General features: G+C 47.7%; 1 protein-coding gene across 1 annotated transcript in view; it reads left to right on the top strand.

Annotated features, from left to right (window-relative positions):
- LOC135513359 (ryanodine receptor 2-like) overlaps nt 1-14,130 on the top strand; it is a 382,179-nt gene that overhangs the window by 115,166 nt on the left and 252,883 nt on the right. Inside the window, 4 exon segments of the mRNA XM_064936287.1 lie at nt 828-1,407; nt 8,584-8,784; nt 10,350-10,455; nt 10,839-10,985. Coding sequence (XP_064792359.1) covers nt 828-1,407; nt 8,584-8,784; nt 10,350-10,455; nt 10,839-10,985 — 1,034 coding nt within the window.

Consider the following 14,130-nt stretch of genomic DNA (forward strand, 5'->3'; position numbering starts at 1 on the left):
CTGTAATAGCTACTGTAAATTGGACAGTGCAGTTAGATTAACAAGAATTCAATTTTTCTGCCAATATCAGATATGTCTGTCCTGGGAAATGTACTTGTTCCTTACAACCTCATGCTAATCACATTAGCCTACGTTAGTTCAACCTCATGCTAATCGCATTAGCCTACGTTAGTTCAACCTCATGTCTAATCACATTAGCCTACGTTAGCTCAACCTCATGCTAATCGCATTAGCCTACGTTAGTTCAACATCATGCTAATCACATTAGCCTATGTTAGCTCAACCTCATGCTAATCACATTAGCCTACGTTAGTTCAACCTCATGCTAATCGCATTAGCCTATGTTAGCTCAACCTCATGCTAATCACATGAGCCTACGTTAGTTCAACCTCATGCTAATTGCATTAGCCTACATTAGCTCAACCTCATGCTAATCGCATTAGACTACTTTAGTTCAACCTCATGCTAATCGCATTAGCCTACGTTAGTTCAACCTCATGCTAATCACATTAGCCTACGTTAGCTCAACCTCATGCTTATCACATTAGCCTACGTTAGCACAGCCATCCGGTGGAAGGGGCACCGATCTGTAGAGATCTTTATTATGTCCCGGTGGATGAAAAATGGAGACTGAACTGGCTACAGGTGGGCTGCTACAGGTGGGCTGCTGGTGTCAGATCTACCATTGTGCCTTTGAGCAAGGCACTTAACCACCACAACATGTTCTACATCCAGGGGTTCTTCTCATAGTGTGGGGGGGAAAAAAGACAGAGGATTCATTCCTGTTCTAACCAAATGGACAATAAACCGATTTCTTCTATCCTCAGTACCTACGCAACGGCGCGTCTCATGATGAACAATGAATACATCGTCCCCATGACGGACGAGACCAAGTCCATCACTCTGTTCCCCAACGAGACGAAGAAGCACGGCCTGCCAGGGATCGGTCTGAGCACCTCTCTCCGCCCCAGAATGCACTTCTCCTCCCCCTCCTTCATCTGCAGCGGAGCCGACTGCTTCCAGTTCAGCCCCGAGTTCCCCCTGGATGTCCTGAAGACCAAGACCATAGAGATGCTGACAGAGGCGGTGAGCGAGGGGAGTCTACACGTCAGAGATCCTATAGGGGGCAGCACCGAGTTCCTGTTCGTTCCTCTCATTAAGTTGTTCTATACCTTACTGATCATGGGAGTGTTCCATAACGGAGACCTGAAGAACATTCTACAGCTGATAGAACCCAGCGTGTTCTCAGAGGGAGGGGACACGCCCGCGGACACGCCCCCGGACACGCCCGAGAGTGATGTCACTAAGGGAGGAAGAGGAGGGGAGGGGCCTGGAGGAGAGGAGAGAACAGGGAAGGTGCCTAAAGGACTGCTCCAGATGAAACTCCCAGAGCCTGTCAAACTGCAGGTACGTAAGACACACTGATATTTGGAAATCAAATCAAATTGTATTTGTCACATGCACCACATACAACCTGTTTTTCACCTTACAGTGAAATGCTGACTTACAAGCCCTTAACCAACAATGCAGTTTTAATCAAAATAAATGTTAAGTAAAAAATAATTAAAGAGCAGCAGTAAAATAACAGTAGAGAGGCTTTGTACAGGGGGGTACTGGTTAGTCGAGGTAGTATGTACATGTAGGTAGAGTTATGCATAGATAATAACAGAGAGTAGCAGCAGAGTAAAAGAGGAGTTCTGGGTAGCCATTTGATTAGCTGTTCAGGAGTCTTATGGCTTGGGGGTAGGATCTGTTTAGAAGCCTCTTGGACCTAGACTTGGCGCTCCGGTACCGTTTGCCATGCGGTAGCAGAGAGAACAGTCTATAACTAGGGTGGCTGGAGTCTTTTACAATTTTTAGGGCCTTCGTCTGGCACCGCCTGGTATAGAGGTCCTGGATGACAGGAAGCTTGGCCCCAGTGATGTACTGGGCCGTACTCACTACCACCTTAGTACTCTGCCTACAGAGTACTCGTTGTTAACCGGACTGTGTCTCTCTAGATGTCCTGCCTGTCTGCAGAGTACTCGTTGTTAACAGGACTGTGTCTCTCTAGATGTCCTGCCTGCAGAGTACTCGTTGTTAACAGGACTGTGTCTCTCTAGATGTCCTGCCTGCCTGCAGAGTACTCTTTGTTAACAGGACTGTGTCTCTCTAGATGTCCTGCCTGCCTGCAGAGTACTCGTTGTTAACAGGACTGTGTCTCTCTAGATGTCCTGCCTGTAGAGTACTCGTTGTTAACAGGACTGTGTCTCTCTAGATGTCCTGTCTGTAGAGTACTCGTTGTTAACAGGACTGTGTCTCTCTAGATGTCCTGCCTGCAGAGTACTCGTTGTTAACAGGACAGTGTCTCTCTAGATGTCCTGCCTGTAGAGTACTCGTTGTTAACAGGACTGTGTCTCTCTAGATGTCCTGCCTGCAGAGTACTCGTTGTTAACAGGACTGTGTCTCTCTAGATGTCCTGCCTGCAGAGTACTCGTTGTTAACAGGACTGTGTCTCTCTAGATGTCCTGCCTGCAGAGTACTCGTTGTTAACAGGACTGTGTCTCTCTAGATGTCCTGCATGCAGAGTACTCGTTGTTAACAGGACTGTGTCTCTCTAGATGTCCTGCCTGCAGAGTACTCGTTGTTAACAGGACTGTGTCTCTCTAGATGTCCTGTCTGTAGAGTACTCGTTGTTAACAGGACTGTGTCTTTCTAGATGTCCTGCCTGCAGAGTACTCGTTGTTAACAGGACTGGGTCTCTCTAGATGTCCTGCCTGCAGAGTACTCGTTGTTAACAGGACTGTGTCTCTCTAGATGTCCTGTCTGCAGAGTACTCGTTGTTAACAGGACTGTGTCTCTCTAGATGTCCTGCCTGCCTGCAGAGTACTCGTTGTTAACAGGACTGTGTCTCTCTAGATGTCCTGCCTGCCTGCAGAGTACTCGTTGTTAACAGGACTGTGTCTCTCTAGATGTCCTGCCTGCCTGCAGAGTACTCGTTGTTAACAGGACTGTGTCTCTCTAGATGTCCTGCCTGCAGAGTACTCGTTGTTAACAGGACTGTGTCTCTCTAGATGTCCTGTCTGCAGAGTACTCGTTGTTAACAGGACTGTGTCTCTCTAGATGTCCTGTCTGTAGAGTACTCGTTGTTAACAGGACTGTGTCTCTCTAGATGTCCTGCCTGCAGAGTACTCGTTGTTAACCGGACTGTGTCTCTCTAGATGTCCTGCCTGCAGAGTACTCGTTGTTAACAGGACTGTGTCTCTAGATGTCCTGTCTGTAGAGTACTCGTTGTTAACCGGACTGTGTCTCTCTAGATGTCCTGCCTGCAGAGTACTCGTTCTTAACAGGACTGTGTCTCTCTAGATGTCCTGTCTGCAGAGTACTCGTTGTTAACAGGACTGTGTCTCTCTAGATGTCCTGCCTGCCTGCAGAGTACTCGTTGTTAACAGGACTGTGTCTCTAGATGTCCTGCCTGTAGAGTACTCGTTGTTAACAGGACTGTGTCTCTCTAGATGGCCTGCCTGCAGAGTACTCATTGTTAACAGGACTGTGTCTCTCTAGATGTCCTGCCTGCAGAGTACTCGTTGTTAACAGGACTGTGTCTCTCTAGATGTCCTGCCTGCCTGCAGAGTACTCGTTGTTAACAGGACTGTGTCTCTCTAGATGTCCTGCCTGTAGAGTACTCGTTGTTAACAGGACTGTGTCTCTAGATGTCCTGCCTGCAGAGTACTCGTTGTTAACAGGACTGTGTCTCTCTAGATGTCCTGCCTGTAGAGTACTCGTTGTTAACAGGACTGTGTCTCTCTAGATGTCCTGCCTGTAGAGTACTCGTTGTTAACAGGACTGTGTCTCTAGATGTCCTGCCTGCAGAGTACTCGTTGTTAACAGGACTGTGTCTCTCTAGATGTCCTGTCTGTAAGAGTACTCGTTGTTAACAGGACTGTGTCTCTCTAGATGTCCTGCCTGCAGAGTACTCGTTGTTAACAGGACTGTGTCTCTCTAGATGTGCTGCCTGCAGAGTACTCGTTGTTAACAGGACTGTGTCTCTCTAGATGTGCTGCCTGCAGAGTACTCGTTGTTAACAGGACTGTGTCTCTCTAGATGTCCTGTCTGTAGAGTACTCGTTGTTAACAGGACTGTGTCTCTCTAGATGTCCTGTCTGTAGAGTACTCGTTGTTAACAGGACTGTGTCTCTCTAGATGTCCTGCCTGTAGAGTACTCGTTGTTAACAGGACTGTGTCTCTCTAGATGTCCTGCCTGTAGAGTACTCGTTGTTAACAGGACTGTGTCTCTAGATGTCCTGCCTGCAGAGTACTCGTTGTTAACAGGACTGTGTCTCTCTAGATGTGCTGCCTGCAGAGTACTCGTTGTTAACAGGACTTTGTCTCTCTAGATGTCCTGCCTGCCTGCAGAGTACTCGTTGTTAACAGGACTGTGTCTCTAGATGTCCTGCCTGTAGAGTACTCGTTGTTAACAGGACTGTGTCTCTCTAGATGTCCTGCCTGTAGAGTACTCGTTGTTAACAGGACTGTGTCTCTAGATGTCCTGTCTGTAGAGTACTCGTTGTTAACAGGACTGTGTCTCTAGATGTCCTGTCTGCAGAGTACTCGTTGTTAACAGGACTGTGTCTCTCTAGATGTCCTGCCTGCAGAGTACTCGTTGTTAACAGGACTGTGTCTCTCTAGATGTCCTGTCTGCAGAGTACTCGTTGTTAACAGGACTGTGTCTCTCTAGATGTCCTGTCTGCAGAGTACTCGTTGTTAACAGGACTGTGTCTCTCTAGATGTCCTGTCTGCAGAGTACTCGTTGTTAACAGGACTGTGTCTCTCTAGATGTCCTGCCTGCAGAGTACTCGTTGTTAACAGGACTGTGTCTCTAGATGTCCTGCCTGCAGAGTACTCGTTGTTAACAGGACTGTGTCTCTCTAGATGTGCTGCCTGCAGAGTACTCGTTGTTAACAGGACTGTGTCTCTCTAGATGTCCTGCCTGCCTGCAGAGTACTCGTTGTTAACAGGACTGTGTCTCTCTAGATGTGCTGCCTGCAGAGTACTCGTTGTTAACAGGACTGTGTCTCTAGATGTCCTGCCTGCAGAGTACTCGTTGTTAACAGGACTGTGTCTCTCTAGATGTGCTGCCTGTAGAGTACTCGTTGTTAACAGGACTGTGTCTCTCTAGATGTCCTGCCTGCAGAGTACTCGTTGTTAACAGGACTGTGTCTCTCTAGATGTCCTGCCTGTAGAGTACTCGTTGTTAACAGGACTGTGTCTCTCTAGATGTCCTGTCTGCAGAGTACTCGTTGTTAACAGGACTGTGTCTCTCTAGATGTCCTGCCTGCAGAGTACTCGTTGTTAACCGGACTGTGTCTCTCTAGATGTCCTGTCTGCAGAGTACTCGTTGTTAACCGGACTGTGTCTCTCTAGATGTTCTGCCTGCAGAGTACTCGTTGTTAACAGGACTGTGTCTCTAGATGTCCTGCCTGCAGAGTACTCGTTGTTAACAGGACTGTGTCTCTCTAGATGTCCTGTCTGTAGAGTACTCGTTGTTAACAGGACTGCGTCTCTCTAGATGTCCTGCCTGCAGAGTACTCGTTGTTAACAGGACTGTGTCTCTCTAGATGTCCTGCCTGCAGAGTACTCGTTGTTAACAGGACTGTGTCTCTAGATGTCCTGCCTGCAGAGTACTCGTTGTTAACAGGACTGTGTCTCTCTAGATGTCCTGCCTGCCTGCAGAGTACTCGTTGTTAACAGGACTGTGTCTCTCTAGATGTCCTGTCTGCAGAGTACTCGTTGTTAACAGGACTGTGTCTCTCTAGATGTCCTGCCTGCAGAGTACTCGTTGTTAACAGGACTGCGTCTCTCTAGATGTCCTGCCTGTAGAGTACTCGTTGTTAACAGGACTGTGTCTCTCTAGATGTCCTGCCTGTAGAGTACTCGTTGTTAACCGGACTGTGTCTCTCTAGATGTCCTGCCTGCAGAGTACTCGTTGTTAACAGGACTGTGTCTCTCTAGATGTGCTGCCTGCCTGCAGAGTACTCGTTGTTAACAGGACTGTGTCTCTCTAGATGTTCTGCCTGCAGAGTACTCGTTGTTAACAGGACTGTGTCTCTCTAGATGTCCTGTCTACAGAGTACTCGTTGTTAACAGGACTGTGTCTCTAGATGTCCTGTCTGTAGAGTACTCGTTGTTAACAGGACTGTGTCTCTCTAGATGTCCTGCCTGCAGAGTACTCGTTGTTAACAGGACTGTGTCTCTCTAGATGTCCTGCCTGTAGAGTACTCGTTGTTAACAGGACTGTGTCTCTCTAGATGTCCTGTCTGTAGAGTACTCGTTGTTAACAGGACTGTGTCTCTCTAGATGTCCTGCCTGCAGAGTACTCGTTGTTAACAGGACTGTGTCTCTCTAGATGTCCTGCCTGTAGAGTACTCGTTGTTAACAGGACTGTGTCTCTCTAGATGTCCTGCCTGTAGAGTACTCGTTGTTAACAGGACTGTGTCTCTCTAGATGTCCTGTCTGCAGAGTACTCGTTGTTAACAGGACTGTGTCTCTCTAGATGTCCTGCCTGTAGAGTACTCGTTGTTAACAGGACTGTGTATCTCTATATGTCCTGCCTGCAGAGTACTCGTTGTTAACAGGACTGTGTCTCTAGATGTCCTGTCTGTAGAGTACTCGTTGTTAACAGGACTGTGTCTCTCTAGATGTCCTGCCTGTAGAGTACTCGTTGTTAACAGGACTGTGTCTCTCTAGATGTCCTGCCTGCAGAGTACTCGTTGTTAACAGGACTGTGTCTCTCTAGATGTCCTGTCTGCAGAGTACTCGTTGTTAACAGGACTGTGTCTCTCTAGATGTCCTGCCTGTAGAGTACTCGTTGTTAACAGGACTGTGTCTCTCTAGATGTCCTGTCTGCAGAGTACTCGTTGTTAACAGGACTGTGTCTCTCTAGATGTCCTGCCTGCAGAGTACTCGTTGTTAACAGGACTGTGTCTCTCTAGATGTCCTGTCTGCAGAGTACTCGTTGTTAACAGGACTGTGTCTCTAGATGTCCTGTCTGTAGAGTACTCGTTGTTAACAGGACTGTGTCTCTCTAGATGTGCAGCCTGCAGAGTACTCGTTGTTAACAGGACTGTGTCTCTCTAGATGTCCTGTCTGCAGAGTACTCGTTGTTAACCGGACTGTGTCTCTCTAGATGTCCTGCCTGCAGAGTACTCGTTCTTAACAGGACTGTGTCTCTCTAGATGTCCTGCCTGTAGAGTACTCGTTGTTAACAGGACTGTGTCTCTCTAGATGTCCTGTCTGTAGAGTACTCGTTGTTAACAGGACTGTGTCTCTCTAGATGTCCTGCCTGTAGAGTACTCGTTGTTAACAGGACTGTGTCTCTCTAGATGTCCTGTCTGCAGAGTACTCGTTGTTAACAGGACTGTGTCTCTCTAGATGTCCTGCCTGCAGAGTACTCGTTGTTAACAGGACTGTGTCTCTCTAGATGTCCTGCCTGCCTGTAGAGTACTCGTTGTTAACAGGACTGTGTCTCTCTAGATGTCCTGCCTGTATAGTACTCGTTGTTAACAGGACTGTGTCTCTCTAGATGTCCTGTCTGCAGAGTACTCGTTGTTAACAGGACTGTGTCTCTCTAGATGTCCTGCCTGCAGAGTACTCGTTGTTAACAGGACTGTGTCTCTCTAGATGTCCTGCCTGCAGAGTACTCGTTGTTAACAGGACTGTGTCTCTCTAGATGTCCTGCCTGTAGAGTACTCGTTGTTAACAGGACTGTGTCTCTCTAGATGTCCTGCCTGTAGAGTACTCGTTGTTAACTGGACTGTGTCTCTCTAGATGTCCTGCCTGCAGAGTACTCGTTGTTAAACTGTGTCTCTCTAGATGTCCTGTCTGTAGAGTACTCGTTGTTAACAGGACTGTGTCTCTCTAGATGTCCTGCCTGTAGAGTACTCGTTGTTAACAGGACTGTGTCTCTCTAGATGTGCTGCCTGCAGAGTACTCGTTGTTAACAGGACTGTGTCTCTCTAGATGTCCTGCCTGTAGAGTACTCGTTGTTAACAGGACTGTGTCTCTCTAGATGTCCTGCCTACAGAGTACTCGTTGTTAACCGGACTGTGTCTCTCTAGATGTCCTGTCTGCAGAGTACTCGTTGTTAACAGGACTGTGTCTCTCTAGATGTCCTGCCTGTAGAGTACTCGTTGTTAACAGGACTGTGTCTCTCTAGATGTCCTGCCTGTAGAGTACTCGTTGTTAACAGGACTGTGTCTCTCTAGATGTCCTGCCTGTAGAGTACTCGTTGTTAACAGGACTGTGTCTCTCTAGATGTCCTGCCTGTAGAGTACTCGTTGTTAACAGGACTGTGTCTCTAGATGTCCTGCCTGTAGAGTACTCGTTGTTAACAGGACTGTGTCTCTCTAGATGTCCTGCCTGCAGAGTACTCGTTGTTAACAGGACTGTGTCTCTCTAGATGTCCTGCCTGCAGAGTACTCGTTGTTAACAGGACTGTGTCTCTCTAGATGTGCTGCCTGCAGAGTACTCGTTGTTAACAGGACTGTGTCTCTCTAGATGTGCTGCCTGCAGAGTACTCGTTGTTAACCGGACTGTGTCTCTCTAGATGTGCCACCTGCTCCAGTACCTGTGTGACTGCCAGGTGCGCCACCGCATCGAGGCGGTGGTGGGCTTCAGCGATGACTTCGTGGCTCATCTCCAGGACAACCAGCGGTTCCGCTATAACGAGGTCATGCAGGCGCTCAACATGTCGGCTGCCCTGACTGCCAGGAAGACCAAAGAGTTCAGATCTCCTCCTCAGGAACAGGTAGATCAATCAGTCAGCCAGTCAGTCAGTCAGTCAGTCAGTCAGCCAGTCAGCCAGTCAGTCAGTGAATCAGTCAGTCAGTCAGTCAGTCAGTCAGTCAGCCAGTCAGTCAGTCAGTCAGTCAATCAGTCAGTCAGTCAGCCAGTCAGTGAATCAGTCATTCAATCAATCAGTGAATCAGTCAGTGAATCAGTCAGTCACTCAATCAGTCAGTCAGTCAGTCAATCAGTCAGTCAGTCAATCAATCAGTCAATTAGTCAGTCAGTCAGTCAGTAAGTCAGTCAGCCAGGGTTTAGATAGGGCTAGGGTTAGGATAATGGTTAAGGTTAGGATTTTGATAAGGGTTAAGGTTAGGATAATGGTTAGGGTTAGGATTTTGATAAGGGTTGGGGTTAAGGTTTGGATAAGGTTAGGGTTAGGGTTTAGATAGGGTAAGGGTTAAGGTTTGGATAAGGTTAGGGTTAGGATAGGGTTAGGGTTAGGGTTAAGGTTTGGATAAGGTTAGGGTTAGGATAGGGTTAGGGTTTGGTTAACGGTTAGGATGAGGGTTAAGGTTAGGATAAGGGTTAAGGTTAGGATAAGGGTTAAGGTTAGGATAAGGGTTAAGTTTAGGGTTTGGATAAGGTTAGGGTTAGGATAAGGGTTAGGGTTAAGGTTAGGATAAGGGTTAAGGCTAAGGTTAGGGTTTGGATAAGGTAAGGGTTAGGGTTAAGGTTAGGATAAGGGTTAGGATAGGATTAAGGTTAAGGTTAGGGTTAGGATAGGGTTAAGGTTAGGGTTAGGGTTAAGATTAGGATAAGGGCTGGGGTTAAGGTTAGGATAAGGGTTAGGATAGGATTAAGGTTAAGGTTAGGGTAATTGTTACTGATAGTCTGTAGAGTATCTACAGATGGGTTAGGGTTAGGATAGGGTTAGGGTAATGGTTAGGGTTAGGATAAGGTAAGGGTTAGGTTAGGGTTAGGGTTAAGGTTATTGTTAGGGTAATGGTTAGGGTTAGGATAGGGTTAGGATAGGGTTAAGGATAGGGTTAGGGTTAAGGTAATGGTTAGGGTTAGGATAGGGTTAAGTTTAGGGTTATTGTTAGGGTAATGGTTAGGGTTAGGATAGGGTTAAGGTTAAGGTAATGGTTAGGGTAATGGTTAGGGTTAGGATAGGGTTAAGGTTAGGGTTAGGATAGGGTTAAGGTTAGGGTTAGGATAGGGTTAAGGTTAGGGTTAGGATAGGGTTAAGGTTAGGGTTAGGATAGGGTTAAGGTTAGGGTTAGGATAGGGTTAGGGTTAGGATAGGGTTAAGGTTAGGGTTAGGATAGGGTTAAGGTTAGGGTTAGGATAGTGTTAAGGTTAGGGTTAGGATAGGGTTAGGGTTAGGATAGGGTTAGGGTTAGGATAAGGGTAATTGTTACTGATAGTCTGTAGAGTATCTACAGATGGGCTTTCCAGATAAAACATTTCCCAAGTATCTTCTGTTTTGTTAAATTTCACCAGTTTGTTAAATGAATACTTAACCAATCAGGGCCGTGAGTTTGTTGAGCAAGTTGGTACCGTTCAGTGATGTTCTCCTCTCAGATCAACATGCTGCTGAGCTTTAAGGACGAGAAGGTGGACTGTCCCTGTCCAGAGCACATCAGAGAACAGCTTGTAGACTTCCATGAGGACCTGATGACACACTGTGGTATGTCTGTTTAACACTGTAGCACTGGGACACCTCCGATTAGTTTCTTTACCGTAACCAGGCCAGCCAAGAACAGCTCGGCTCTTCAACGTAACCAGGCCAGCCAAGAACAGCTCGGCTCGGCTCTGTTGTGAGCTTCAGTGAAGTCATTACCCAGGCCAGCCAAGAACAGCTCGGCTCGGTTTGGGCTCAGTTGTGAGCTTCATTGAAGTCATTATGGTGACCTTGAATTCATATCTTAACGGTATTAAACCCAGTAGTTAGGTGACCTTAAATTCATATCTTAACGGTATTCAACCCAGTAGTTAGTTAGGTGACCTTAAATTCATATCTTAACGGTATTCAACCCAGAGTTAACACGCTACCTGTCCTTCTGTCGTCAGGCATAGAGATCGACGAGGACAAGCTGAACGAGGCAGACAGTGACTTCACCATCCGAGGAAGACTCATGTCTCTGGTGGAGAAGGTGGTCTACCTGAAGAAAAAGATGACTTTCATGCCGAAGAACAAGAAGAAAGATAAGAAACCCAGTAAGCCTTCTCTCTGTAGGACACAGTGTTAGAGGCAGCCTTCTCTCTGTAGGACACAGTGTTACAGACAGCCTTCTCTCTGTAGGACACAGTGTTACAGACAGCCTTCTCTCTGTAGGACACAGTGTTACAGACAGCCTTCTCTCTGTAGGACACAGTGTTACAGACAGCCTTCTCTCTGTAGGACACAGTGTTACAGACAGCCTTCTCTCTGTAGGACACAGTGTTACAGACAGCCTTCTCTCTGTAGGACACAGTGTTACAGACAGCCTTCTCTCTGTAGGACACAGTGTTACAGACAGCCTTCTCTCTGTAGGACACAGTGTTACAGACAGCCTTCTCTCTGTAGGACACAGTGTTACAGACAGCCTTCTCTCTGTAGGACACAGTGTTACAGACAGCCTTCTCTCTGTGGGACACAGTGTTACAGACAGCCTCTCTCTGTAGGACACAGTGTTACAGACAGCCTTCTCTCTGTAGGACACAGTGTTACGGACAGCCTTCTCTCTGTAGGACACAGTGTTAGACAGCCTTCTCTCTGTAGGACACAGTGTTACAGACAGCCTTCTCTCTGTGGGACACAGTGTTACAGACAGCCTTCTCTCTGTAGGACACAGTGTTACAGACAGCCTTCTCTCTGTAGGACACAGTGTTACAGACAGCCTTCTCTCTGTGGGACACAGTGTTACAGACAGCCTTCTCTCTGTAGGACACAGTGTTACAGACAGCCTTCTCTCTGTAGGACACAGTGTTACAGACAGCCTTCTCTCTGTAGGACACAGTGTTACAGACAGCCTTTCTCTGTAGGACACAGTGTTACAGACAGCCTTCTCTGTAGGACACAGTGTTACAGACAGCCTTCTCTCTGTAGGACACAGTGTTACAGACAGCCTTCTCTCTGTAGGACACAGTGTTCCAGACAGCCTTCTCTCTGTAGGACACAGTGTTACAGACAGCCTTCTCTCTGTGGGACACAGTGTTACAGACAGCCTGCTCTCTGTGGGACACAGTCTAGCATCATGTATGAGTTGGTTAGACAGCACTAACAGATCTGGCATCATGTAGGAGTTGGTTAGACAACACTAACAGATCTGGCATCAGGTAGGAGTTGGTTAGACAGCACTAACAGATCTGGCATCAGGTAGGAGTTGGTTAGACAACACTAACAGATCTGGCATCAGGTAGGAGTTGATTAGACAACACTAACAGATCTGGCATCAGGTAGGAGTTGGTTAGACAGCACTAACAGATCTGGCATCAGGTAGGAGTTGATTAGACAACACTAACAGATCTGGCATCATGTATGAGTTGGTTAGACAGCACTAACAGATCTGGCTGTCAGGATTTGGCCAGGGTTGTTCCGGGTTTTGGTCAGTAGATGTCCCCATTGTGCTTTTTGTCCCTATGTTTTTCCCTTGATCCCCATTATTATTTGCACCTGTGTCTCGTTTCCCCTGATTGTATTTAAACCCTTTGTTTCCCTCAGTTCTGTGCTCTGTGTTTGTATGTTAGCACCCTGCCCTAGTGTTCTGTGTGCTCTTGTCGATTCCGGGTGAAGTTCTTGTGGTATTCTGTTTTTTGTTTTTGTTTATTTTTGGTGAGTTTCTTTTGAGGTCTTTTTGTGTTTTTCCTACCACCTTTTGGATTTGCCATTTTTTGTATTTTAGGATTTTTTTCTTTATTAAATACACCGTCTTAAGTACTGCTGTGTCTGCCTCATCTTCTGGGTTCTGCTGTCTATTCGTGGCTCAGTTGGTTAAGTGACTGTTTCTCACTCCGGAGACCCAGGTTCGAAACCGGGTCCTGACAGAAACACAGAGCCAAAATGAACCCAGAGGCAGCCAGTTCCCAGGACCTTTTTGCCACGCTGTCCCACCACCAGGAGACTGTCCAACGCCACGAAGCCGCCCTGGTTCAGCAAGAGGCCTTAATGGCTAGACATTCTCATCTTCTGTCGGAGATGCTGACTTCCATTAAGCAAATATCTGATCGACTTACCCCGGCAACAGTTTCCGTCCCAGTACCTCAGGTTCACGTACCCATGGCAGTTAACCCCCTGGCTGAACCTCGTCTTCCACCTCCCCAACGGTTCTCAGGTGATCCAAGTGCTTGTAAAGGCTTTCTCACTCAATGTTCTCTCTCCTTTGAGCTGCAACCCTCGTCGTTTCCCACCGACCGGTCTAAGATCGCATATATCATCACCCTGCTGTCGGAAAAAGCCCTGGCCTGGGCTACTGCTGTGTGGGATGCCCATAGTTCCTGCTGTGCCAGCTACTCTGCCTTTGCTGAGGAATTCAAACGAGTGTTTCAAGGCCCAAGCAGTGGTTCTGACTCAGCCAAACAGCTCCTGACTCTCCATCAAGGTTGGCGCAGCGTGACGGACTATGCCATCCAGTTCCGCACGGTGGCAGCAGCGAGTGGCTGGAACAACGAGGCGCTCACGGTGTGCTTTCTGAAAGGCCTTTCCGACACTATCCAAGATGAACTGGCCACTCGGGAACCACCGGACAATCTCGAGTCCCTGATCAAGTTGGCCTCACGCATTGACCAGCGTCTGAGAGAGAGAGAGAACTCAACCGTAGACCTCTAGCCCCTATCAGTCCCAGCTCCGAGTCCCCACCTTTATCATCGCTGGCTCCACCGGAACCCATGCAGATTGGACGCATCTCCCAGGCTGAGAGAGACCGCCGGATGAGGGAGCGACGCTGTCTATATTGCGGCAAACCGGGCCATTTCCGTTCCACGTGTCCCGGGCTCCAGGGAAACGCTCTGTCCCGTACAGACCGGGGGGAACTGTAACGGGAAACAACCTCCTCCCATCCGTCCAACTCCCGTCTGCTCATTCCAGTCACCCTCTCCTGGGACAACCACAAGCTTCACCTTCAAGCCTTGGTAGACTCTGGAGCCGCAGGTAACTTCATGGATGGTGTCTGGGCGAAGGAGAATGGTGTTCCCTCTGAACTTCTAAGTGACCCCATGAGGGTTACTACATTGGATGGAAGCCCTTTGGGATCTGGACTTGTCACTCATGTCACTACCTCCTTGAGACTTTCAGTTTCACAACACCAGGAATTGATGAACTTTCATTTGATCTCCTGTTCCGAGTTCCCTCTCGTCCTTGGATACCCCTGGCTTCACAGCCATA

This window comes from Oncorhynchus masou, chromosome 24 (genome assembly GCF_036934945.1).
Source record: "Oncorhynchus masou masou isolate Uvic2021 chromosome 24, UVic_Omas_1.1, whole genome shotgun sequence".
NCBI classification, from domain to species: domain Eukaryota; kingdom Metazoa; phylum Chordata; class Actinopteri; order Salmoniformes; family Salmonidae; genus Oncorhynchus; species Oncorhynchus masou.